Below are 12,385 nucleotides of genomic sequence, written 5' to 3'. Positions count from 1 at the left end.
ACACAAGATGCAGCTCAATGTAGTTATGAATAGCAAAGCATTTTCTAGGAACATTTAAACTCCTTGGGTGACAGAGGGACACCTCTCTGTAACCCAAGATGTTAAAAAGATGGAAAATATAACATAAGCAATTATCATAATTGATGATAAAAAGGTGAATACTTGTCTTCGAAAGGCTGGCCACCTGACCTGCAAAATGCATTTTTGCAAACAGAAACAGTGTACTGTAAGTTATGTTGTGTAAAATAAGGAAACAGTAAGCACATTTTCTGTACTGTAGTGCCACTAGCACTTCATTTAATTGCAAACAGAAAATGTGAACTTTTCTAAACTCTGAAGAATTGGGGGGCAGAAAATCTGTGCTATCAGGCAGCTATACTATTTTGCTTATACAGTTTCATTCATCCTTTGAGTTTCTGGGAAAACACAGAACTGTACAAAATGAAAATCACAATTTTTAATGAAATAGACTACTTTTGTAGTGCTGTTATATAAAAGACCATAACAGTGTTTATCAGTATATAGTTTTGTAAAATATGTTGTGTAAATCACATTTTCATTACAATATTTGTACTTTCATACAAGGGTGGCTGTAAATAATAATAGTCATGAAAGAAATACATGAAGGGAGTTCAAATCAATAAATAACAAAAAAGAAATTGCCTATATCTCATAAAAAATGTTTCAATAGTGGCTGGCATTTCCAAGAGGACTGCAGAGTGCATGGCTTAAAAGGCTATGAAATGGTAAAGGGATGATTAAGGGTAGGACTACATTTTCGAAGCGATCTGACGCGCTGCGCAAAAATGCAGCTGCGCTGCACCTGCATCCAACAGTTGTGTCGCATCAGATTAACAATGCGACTTCATCCGACATTTGTATATCTTACTTTATTTACATCTCATCCGACTTGATGCCTGCGTTTTTGCGCAGCACGCCGGATCACGCCAAAAACGCCCTTGTAGTTCTACCCTTAGTTAAATAGGAAAACTCTCTGTTACTGATCATAGGAAATTCACAGGAATGAATGGTGTATATAAGTTCCATGCAATCAATGGCATCATGTGCTACATATATCCCTTCAGACTTTCCACAGTGCCAGCGTTAAACAGCAGGCATTTATGAAGCATGCAATAATTATAAATGCAAGGAAAAGTGCTCCAGGCATCCACACTATGACATTGTTTTTTGCATATTTATATCATAACATCTAAATAGGTACAATGTACAGTATATCATCCATTAAGCAGTATATGTTTGTAGTATTTGTTCCACATCCTTTGGTAGTTAAAACGTGTGAATCATCAGCCACACAGAATGGTTGGAGATATTTACTGCCTATTTTTGTGTGATGATCTTCCATAAGGTTTGGTGAAAGCCAAAAACTTTACTATAGCCCCCGGTAACATGACTGTGTGAGCTTTAAAGAGGGCAAGTGTTTCTAGAAATAGGCACACTATTAAATGTCTTTTGAAACATCCTAGTTCATCAGAATTTATTCCACTGATTTGGATGGGGAATCTTTAACATTTGATTTGTTATACTTGAAGCTGATAATGCATATACGTAACCCACTTTAATATTCCCTTATATTGCTGCAGCAGGTTGCGAAGTAAAATTATTAGCTTGTAATAAGGGGCCTTACAGTTTAAATAATTCATGATTAAAAATAACTTTTCTCCAGCTAGTGCAATATAAAATAATTTAACTTCATACACATTTTACAAAAACTAATATTACATTAAACACAATTTTTAATTAAAAAAATCTATCACCTCCAATACACGTTGAACCCTTCTATTATTCTCCTATTTTTTCTTATTGGAGAGTGACAAAACGATGTAGCTTAAGAGCAGAAAAGAGTCAAATGTTCCTTTCAATTGCATTATCATTCCAAAAATTATAGTTATTTCAATTTTGATTTAATCTTTTTGACACGTTACATACAGATCATTCCTTCAAAATAGGAAACATTATCTTGGTTTACAAATGGGTCCCCAATAAGAATACACAGAATATTCCATGAAGAACATTGTGATAACATTTGCAGCTTTAAATCAATGCATGTATATAACATATTAAGTGGATTCTGTCTATTAAAAGTGTGGAAGCTGGAGACACTTTTTATCAATATGTATAAGTATGCAAGCAGGGTTGCCCCAAATTCACTATTTTGGGATTTGAACAGAATCCAAATTCTAATTTGCATATGCAAATTAGTGCCAGGAAGTTTTAAAGTGCGCTGCACACGTGGTTGAAAAAGAATTCTCTTCCTTGTTGTGACAAAAAAGTGACGAGATTTTAAGGATTCAGATTCTGTTCATTTGGATTTGAATCCAAATCCTGCTGAAATGTCCAAATCCTGGTGGAATCCCAAAACAGAATCCTGGATTCAGTGCATCCCTAGTAAACAGAACATGACATAATATAACAGATTCAATAAACTAGTCAAACACAATAACAATATTGAATTGATGGTCCACAATCCATGCTAAGACCAAATTTAGACAGGACACTTAAAAGCATTTACTGTTTAAATTACACTCATTCACATATTGATGGGCATACACAAAGTGAGATAACACAACAGGCATATCACAAGAGCACATTCTGCAGGGAGAAAGTACAAAAAAGAGAGCCCTGGCATCCCTACACTTTACTACTCACAAAAAACACATATGGACTAGTCACCAACATAAAAGATAAAATAGAACAAAACATAAGAAACACATAACAAAAAACATACACATGAAGCTGGGGGTTGGACTTAAGTCATAGAGATGTCACAGTGTCACTGCCAGCCTCAGAAATGCACATAGGCTATTTTTCATTGTTGATGGGAAATTCAGTTTTAACTAAGGTGCTAAAATCTAAAGTTTATGTTATTCTGTTATTGTCACTGACAATACCTTTGCATTCATGTTCTCAAAGAAAAAAAAAATTGGGTTAAAAAAAGAAAAGGGTTAAAAATTTCAGGTAGGATCTAACAACATATATGTTCTGCTGTTTTAGCATTATACAATAACATCCAGGAATAGAAAAAAATATTCAAACTAAGATCCTTAGTATATATTCAAATATCCTTTTTTTATAGGGAAGGTTCAACATTCATAACTCAGTATGTTACAGTAGAGTGGCCTATTCTACAACTGTTTCATTTTTTTGTTTTTTTTTTAATTTAGTATTTTCAACAATTTATTTTTATATTCTGCCTATTTCTGCTTGCACTTTAACATGCTCTATGGTTGACCACTGGGGTAGGGATTATGTGAATGATGTATAATCTCTGCCTATGTAATGTATTCAGGGGTGCTTCGCCAATGAGGCGAGTTGAGGCTGTCGCCTCAGGTGGCAGAGGCCCACTAGGTACCAGGGGCGGCAAAAATGCTGCTCCCGGTACTTTAAGAGCGAATTTCCGTAGGAGGGGGGGCAGCAGCAACTGCTGCTGCCTCAGGTGGCGGAGGGGCCAGGATCGCCCCTGAATGTATTGGCACTATATAAATAGAGAATAATAAGACTATCACAAAATGGTGCTTCTTCAATAATTAAGGAAAATCTTTCATTATGACTTGCTATGCAGCAGATTTTTCTAGCAACTAGATAGCTGTTCTATACAAATTGTTGGTTTATGGTTTGAGTTTGCCTGCATTTACTTGTTTCATCAATTATCATTTATGTTTGGGCTATATCTAGTATATATATATATATATATATATAACAAAATCGTAGATGATACCCGCACTCCTTCACATCTCGTTTTTGCCGGGTGCTTGGTCAAAATTAGGTATATAAAATTGTAGAAAGGACCAGCACTCCGTTTTCCAAAAAAATTCAATGGTTTATTCAAAACTCACAGTGTCTCCAACGTTTCGGCCCTCTTTGGGGCCTTGAGGCCCCAAAGAGGGCCGAAACGTTGGAGACACTGTGAGTTTTGAATAAACCATTGAATTTTTTTGGAAAACGGAGGAGTGCTGGTCCTTTCTACAATTTTATATATATATATATATATATATATATATATATATATATATATATATATATATATATATATATATATATATATAGTAGTACGGAAAACCAGCACTCACGATACTAGGGTCACCGATGCCTGGGTGCAGTCCTCGATAAAGTAGAATCCATGGAAATGTTAAAGATCGCACTCACAGGTCTTAAGAGTAATAAATGGTCTTTATTGGTGGACAATCGCTAAAGTGAATAAAGTACCCCCTCTTTTAAAATATAAGGATATTATAAGGATTCCCTGAAGAAAGTTCCTGTGAGGAACTGAAACGTCGGATTCAATAAACCTACCTATTTTTGACACTATACTGTATCTCGTCTTTTAAATCCTTGGAGTGCTGTCTCTTTACATTTATATCCATTTACCTCTTGGACTTGCACCCAGGTTATTTCTATCTTATGGTGTGCGGACTATATGCATTTTTGTATATATATATATATATATATATATATATATATATATATATATATATATATATATATATATATATATATATATATATATATATATATATATATATATATATATATATATATATATCATGCAACAAACAATATATATATATATATATATATATATATATATATATATATCATGCAACAAACAACAATCTACTTGCATTTTAAAGGGATACATAAAAAAAGTTTAATTTCAAATGGATAGGCAGTCTGTGTTGTTGAACACTATTTAGATAAATCTAATAATTGCTATAGGTTTCAAAACACAGTAGAAACTATTGTTTCTATTTTTGGTTAATGGTTTGAGTTTGCCTGACTTTACTTTATGTTTATGCTTAATCTAGCATTTGATCTCTAAAAGTCAAGACTTAAAAAAAATTAAAAACAGCATAAAAGATTTTCCTAGGCTTTTAAATACAGATATGAAATCACTTATTCGAAAACCCAATATTTCAAATTTTCTAAATTACTGGAAGGACATTTCCAATAGAATCCATTTTAAGCAAATTTTCAAATTTTTTTATTTAATTTTAATTTTTTAAAATAAAACAGTAACTTTTGCTATGTTAGAATTATCATAGCATTCAGTAAATCCATATTGGTGTCAAAACAATTCTGTTGGGTTATTTATTGTTTAAATATATTTTTAGCAGACTTGGGGTTTGTTGAGCCAATTAATGGAAAAAGCTGTTATCCTGAAAACCCCAGGTCCTGGAAATTCCAATTAATAGATCCCATATCCGTATAATTTGCTGTTGCCCCTCATTTACATAATTAATTAAACCTTGATAAAGGTCTTAGGAGCAGACCGAAACGTTGGCCGATTTTTTAATTTAAATTAATAAACATGGAATTTTAACGTTTTGTACACAAATCCTGGTGTACATCTTTTTCTTTTTTATATATATATATATATATATATATATATATATATATATATATATATATATCTTTTTTTTTTCCCCTGACGAAGGCCCCTGTGCGGAGTCAAAACCTTGGACAACCAATAAACCTCCACATTTATTTGCATCATTGATTTGTTTCGAATTACCTCGGAGTGCTGTAAATTTTTGCAGTAATATATATATATATTTTTTTACTTGGCTGGCAAAACAGAAGCTCTGTAGCATGCTATAGCTTTAATTCTTAATCGGGGGAATTAATCGGAGTCAAATGTCATTCATGGTTTTCTACAGAACAAAACAATGAAAGCATTATATAAAACACTAATTGCTAATTAATACATTATTTGTACATGCTAAATAGACACAAAGTCCAGTTCACTCAAGCTTGGGTTTACTCTTGTGACAAATTCTGACTCTAGAGACACCAATCACAGCCCAGTATAAAAATAAGCCTTTGCTGTCAACCATTTAATTAACAAATAGGGATGACTGTGGATTTAAATGAAGTGGATCTATGTGATTGACCCATAAAAGTGAAATTCTGTAGACCAAACACTCTGACCAGTAGTATATACTACTTTGTTAGCAGTATATAAATTCTCCTGCCAACAATGTTGTACCTACAGTATGTCATCAGCAGGTAATGGGTTTACACACTAAGTTGACATCAGGTATGTTAGCCTAAAATTTGGCCTAAATAAATATTCACTCTTCTGAATACTGAGTTGCACAAATGAAGAGCAATACACTGCATGTGAAACCAATATATGTATATGTATTTAAATACAAGATAATTAAATAGACAAGACAAGACAAGATATTGCAGATAAGCATGAATACAAAAATTGGAGACTTTACACATGAAGGTTTTGGTTGACTTAAAAATACAGCAGCCCATTTGGGATTTGTAGATGTATAACACTTGGATGCCTTGTTTAAGTTATTCCCCAATTCATATAATTTAATTTGATTATATATGTTCCTGACCCAGGCACATTTTCTGCACTAACCATGGTCCTTGGAGACTCAATGCCCTGCATATTGATGTCAGAGGGAAGGGACCGGCAGCAAGTGGCAGGTGTTTTGCCTACTGCTAATTTTAGCACCAATTACAAACACACCATATGACATTCAGCTTTTAAACCTTTTCAGCTAGATACTGGAAAGCAATAATGTAAAAAAAAAAAACTGAAAACTAGAAAACTGAAACATTGAAAGGAGAATCTTGGAAGAGAACAAATAACATAATTGTTGGTCTTAAGATTACCCCACCACAGTAAAGGTTAAATTGGAGCATCTTTTGAAAGGAAAATCATGGATAAAACACAGATTAGTGAAAAAGTATAATTTCTTGATTATTTTTATAATTTGGGTAACAATAATGAGGGAGCTGATTATTGTGTTCACCATAATTGAGGTGTGGCTTACTGCACTGGATTTATCTGCATGTCAGTGGGTGAACAAGTGCTGCCAACTACACAACAAGCAGATATACTATCACTTTGAATGGATTTCCATTCAAAGTCTGTTCCTGATACAGAATGCAATTCCACAGTAAAACGATAAGGGTTTCTGTGATACCAATGATAGAATCATGAAATTACTTTGTAACAAGAAGTTGAAGTGGAAAGCAGATCTATATTTTAGCCATTGCAGCCCCATAAAGAAAGCATTCTCTGGGTATTTTCCGCAACAGTCCTATTTAAAAGAAACATTTTCATTTCTGAAAGAACCTCTATTGACTATGAGTATACTCTGTGGTCCTATTTAAAGGAACAGTAACACCAAAAAATGACAGTGTTTTAACGCAATGGCAGTATAATGTACTGTTGCTTGTACTGGGAAAACGGGTGAGTTTACTTCAGAAACATAATCATAGTTTATATAAACAAGCTGCTGTGTAGCCATGGGGGTAGCCATTCAAGCACAGGATACACAGTAGATTCCAGATAAGTTCTGAAGAATCCCATTGTATACTGCAGAGCATATCTGTTATCTGCAGTTTAACCATTGCCTTTTACAGCTTTGAATGGCTGTCCCAATGGCCACACAGCAGCTTGTTTATATAAACTATAGTAGAGTATCCAAGGGAAGCATATCAATTGTACCAGAGCAGCACAACAGTACATTATTATTTTCATTACTTTAAAAAAACGTTTGTTTTTTGATTTTACTATTTTCTTTAAAAGAAAAATTCTAAAACAAACACCTGAGGCCCTACTTATACTTGGTGGTTATTATTGTATGACCTCTATATTCCCAACGTAGAAGCTCTTTATGGAAAATTTAAAATGTGATAAGAAATTATTTTGGGCTCTGCTTGTGTTGTTCTGTTGAAGCAAAATGTGAAACTGCTGTATTTTCTCCGCAATCTGATAGAAAGAATGTTAAACAAAAACATGAATATGCATGCTCTACGATACTTGTGATGAAACAGACACTAGAAACCATCTCTGCTGACCAAAGACCAATATAACATCTTCAACAAAGAAGGAGTTAACACAAGAAAGAGGGAGTTTGTGCATTACAGTCTCACTATAACAATATCCTTGTTTACTCACAATAAATAACTATAAAGTGATAGATATCCCAAGGCAGCAAAAGAATGAATAAATAAAAAGGCAAGTGGAAGCAAGGCAGGGGGAGAAGACAGAATAAATATTAGAAAATATACAGATTTGCATGTCTCTTTTACATGATGACAACCATAATTGCCAAAAGTTGGCATCACTGGTTTGGATAAACTTATTTTATTTAAGTGAACCTGGAAACATTTGTTCTACTAGGCTTGATGGTCACCCACATTAATATAACAATATTTTAAAGGAGTTCCACTACTTTCACAGCTATTATTCTGTGTATTGATTAGGTGTATCTGCTGTAAATATCATTGTCAATCAGTGTGGTTTTTATTGTTTTATGATCACTTTATATCTTCTTTTTATCCTATTTTTGGTTAGCAGCCAAAAAGTAAGCATACAAAACAAAATATATAGGGGATTGCGATATACAATTACAGCAGGGTTTCTAAAAGTGACAAGGGGACAAGTAAAGAAAAGCACAAATTCAGCATTACAAAAAGCAATGATATATTTTATTTTGATTTTAGAACCACTTTAGTAAGGTGATGAATTTTATGCCAATATCAGCAACACATCAATTAAACCATATTGAATGCAGTACACAGAGTGCTTGCCATGCCAATGAGAAGTGACAGCAATTGCCATAATCACTTCCCATTTAATGCAAAGGGAACAGATCTTGGGCTATGAGCTAGTCATAATAAAAATGGCAAATTCACGTATATGAGTAGTTCTTATTAAACAAAAAGTAAGAAAACATGTTTGACATACAGAGCAAGATGTAACCATTTTAGTGCTAACAACTATTTGACTGTCTATGCACTGTCTACACACTCTGTCATGCATGCAGATCTGGCACTAATCAAAGAGGCAACTGGAAACGCAGAATGTATTGTGCTTTCTAAAAGGTATTTTCACAGAGTGATGTAGATTATATATTATACAGCACTAAAAAAGTTATGTATATCCCAGCCTGGGCAAAGGTGTGCTAACAAATGATACAACTTTGATGCACCCACCTGAGAGTAAAATGGTAAACATAATATGTAACAATTTTAGATGCTCAAAAGTAAATCTTTGTAAATTAAGAGACTACACTAGAATTATTCTAGAAGATTCAACATTCAGAATGTATTGGTTATTATTAATTAAAATGAATTATTATTCTTAAAATGTAAGCAACATTACACATGGGTTACAGTATATGGGTGATAATAAATGTAACTATTCAATAAACATGCTGAAATATAAACTCACTAAGTGTTAGTTAGTCAGCATATTTAGGAAAATAAAACATGGATCATTTGGTCAGTTACATTATGAAAAACAGGCAAATTTAAGGTTTTCCAATACAAAAGCATTTTTAGCTATTTTTTACCTGGAGGGAACACAATTTCCCATGGGTGGCCAAATGCTTCAAAGTGCCATTGCCCTTTTGGTAACATTTTAAGCAAGATGGTACTCCAGCAGTTTCTGGGGACCCAAGATTAGACTACTTTAAGGCACTAGAATTCAGGTACAAATTTGGCTCCAGGTCTAGTAACCCATGGCGACCAATCACCAGGTATCATATAAAGTTTTAATGCAAACATCTGCTTAAAATTTGCATCTGCACCTCCACTACCACCCTTGTATTTTGTAAGTGTAATTTATACAGCTACTTGCAAATTGTGCTGCTTCTGCCTCAGCCCATATCCTTGACATAAGCTAAAATAAGTTGCTTTTAAAAAAAAACCTGCTAAAACAAAGGTATATTGTACAGAACTTTAAAGTACTGTGGTAGTGTTCCATTAGGGCACCAGAATAACAGCAATAGTGGGAAGCCCAAATGAACCTATACAATAATATGCTATGCCTTAATGGAGCGATAGTTTAAGAAACCCAAAATACCTCTATTGACATTTATAACAATAATAAAAGTATGGTTTGACATAACCTTCATTGAAGCTGTTATTTCCTTTCTCTCAAATAAAATGTGTCTCATTACTCTGCTACTCCCACATCTGTTCTGTAAGTGTAAAGAGACAAACAAAAATTGCTCCGGCTTCATATAAATTAGGGATGTCTAATCTGTAGCCTTTGAATTAAACTCACATGAAGTAATGTATTATATGTTGCAAAGTTTGCTTCAATTCTTCCTGTGGCAACAAATCTGTTATCTGTTTCAAGCACTTGCATATGCTGCTTTTTGCTTGGTTGCTATGGGTTACAAGACCAGATGCAAACCTTTTAACTTTTTTTACATTACCTTCCACAGGTGTTTTAAAAACCACCAACTGCTGAGTGATGCTTAAACAGGATAACAACAGCTGGAGAACTGCAGTAAGTCATTCCTAATATAAATTAAGATATAAAATATGATTCACTGGTGCATTAATCAGTTCTCATCCCATAGTTTAATGCCTATTTTTGATATAAAGCATGTTGATATTCAGGAGCACCTCAGTAACAGAGCATTGCTGTTTTAAATATATTTTCCAAGAACAACATGATTCCCAATAAGTTTATTGTTAATTTATTGTTTATGAGTTATGAAAAATACTGTTATTACTTACGTCTCTTGCAGGCGCATTTCTTTATCCGCTTTGGGTCTGTGATGTCATCATGACATGCTTTACAGTAAAAAAAGGCCCTTAAAACAAAATTTTTAAACATAAATATAAAAATGTGCCTTAAATGCATACTGAACTCTATTTTTTTAATTACATTGCAAGGTTTTTAATATTTCATGTCTTGTGATATTTGGAAATGTACTTTAATTATACTTTGAGGGCTATGGATTAGACACTTACATTTTAGTTTTGGACTTACAAATGAATAGTCGCATCCTCAGAGGATAATGAGAATGGTAGTTTAACAGGTGGGTAACTGCAGGTTGGACACTTTTTAAAATACTTGCCTCTTGTTTATCAATTCATAAGACCTCAATTCATAACAGCATTATCATGTAGTTGATACACCTCCAGTACATCATTGTTTTATGGCTACAATAGCCTAAATTGCAAGTTTTTTTCTTTGAGTTGCTATACCACAGACTAGATAAACTAGTGAAATCAACTTGATCCATGTTATTAGTGATTACAGTGCTGGAATTCATAATCCAAATTTGACTTTATACCAGTAACACAGAATGATATCTTAAAAAGCCAGGACTGGATCATAATATTATAATAATAATATATGACATTTCAGTGATTAATAATGTATTAATCAGATATTCATGTGAATATGAAATATCTATGCCATGTCACTGTAATAGCTTTTTCATTTCAGGGCATTAATTGTGACTCTTAACTGTTATAATTCCTGTGGCAGTTAAGTCACTGAAAGCAATACTTGTCTTAAAATGTAATGTGATACATTACATAGTACTATGATAAGCATAAGCAAGTTGAACAATATTGAGTACTTGGCTCATCTGCAAGGTTGTATCACTAAGTAACAATTATACAAAAAAACAACTGGAGTTAGCACCCAGATAGTCTGAGCATTAACCCTTTCACTCCCAGCAACCCAGTTCAGATAGCCAGCCTCTGTGAAAACATTAAACCCTGATTTAGCACATTAAATTAAAATGTAACTTTTCATGGAAATACTGATTAAAATCTACAGTGCACCTTCTATGAACACGTAACCACAACTCCATGGTCCAGCACTGCACAAATAAATGCAGTGAGTTCATTAAGTATACTGTGCTCATACTATCAGTTCTATACTTTAAAATAGCTGGTTATATGGTGAATTTATGCACTTCTTATTCGTCCACTACCCTTAAGATATGGGGGGAGGAGTGTGCTTTTCAATTTTGAATATTCTATAGAAATGGTGAAAAGGTAAATCCTTCATTTATGCCATTAGGGGATATACTATTCATAGCATAAATCCACCTTTCCTCTGATTGCACCAGTTTTTTATTACAACGCCTACCCTATGTTTTATTTGTTCCACTGCAATAAACTTTATTACCTTAGCATTACCGTTGTGGCATTCATTATCTGCGTGTGGCAGTTTCGCTTTGGTTACGTTACTTCTGGACGTTTCTTCACCGATCAATTTATGCGGTTCAGTGTGCGTTCCGCATCATGCGCGCAAATGCAGTCTTCATTATTTACATGGTATCCAACTTATTAAGATAGAATTCATTGAGGCATGCACAGCAGATTTTAGACAACTCCATTAACATTAAACATGAGCACCGGACATATAATAAGCTGTCCAGTAACATTATTATAAAACCAAGTGACAAGGGGGGTAATATTGTTATCCAAGATAGGAAACCATATGTACTTGAATGCATGAGACAACTAAATAATAAAAACTGTTATGTACAACTAAAAGAAGATCCAACTACAAAATGTCAATTGGTTTTATTTAAGATACTTAAAATGGGCAAAGAACCGGGAGTTTTGAGTAAAGATG

The 12,385-nt window shown here is 33.6% G+C and overlaps 1 protein-coding gene across 17 annotated transcripts in view; it reads right to left on the bottom strand.

Moving 5' to 3' along the window:
• kcnma1.L (potassium calcium-activated channel subfamily M alpha 1 L homeolog) overlaps positions 1-12,385 on the bottom strand; it is a 673,250-nt gene that overhangs the window by 264,943 nt on the left and 395,922 nt on the right. For 16 of the 17 annotated variants that reach the window (XM_041568337.1, XM_041568334.1, XM_018240308.2 and 13 more), the window contains 1 exon segment: positions 10,522-10,598. In XM_041568337.1, the coding sequence (XP_041424271.1) occupies positions 10,522-10,598 (77 nt within the window). 17 annotated transcript variants of the gene reach the window in all.

This window comes from Xenopus laevis, chromosome 7L (assembly GCF_017654675.1).
Source record: "Xenopus laevis strain J_2021 chromosome 7L, Xenopus_laevis_v10.1, whole genome shotgun sequence".
In the NCBI taxonomy this organism is placed as follows: Eukaryota; Metazoa; Chordata; class Amphibia; order Anura; family Pipidae; genus Xenopus; species Xenopus laevis.
The sequence above is the reverse complement of the archived record's forward strand: the minus strand, read 5'-3'. Positions and strand labels throughout refer to the sequence as shown.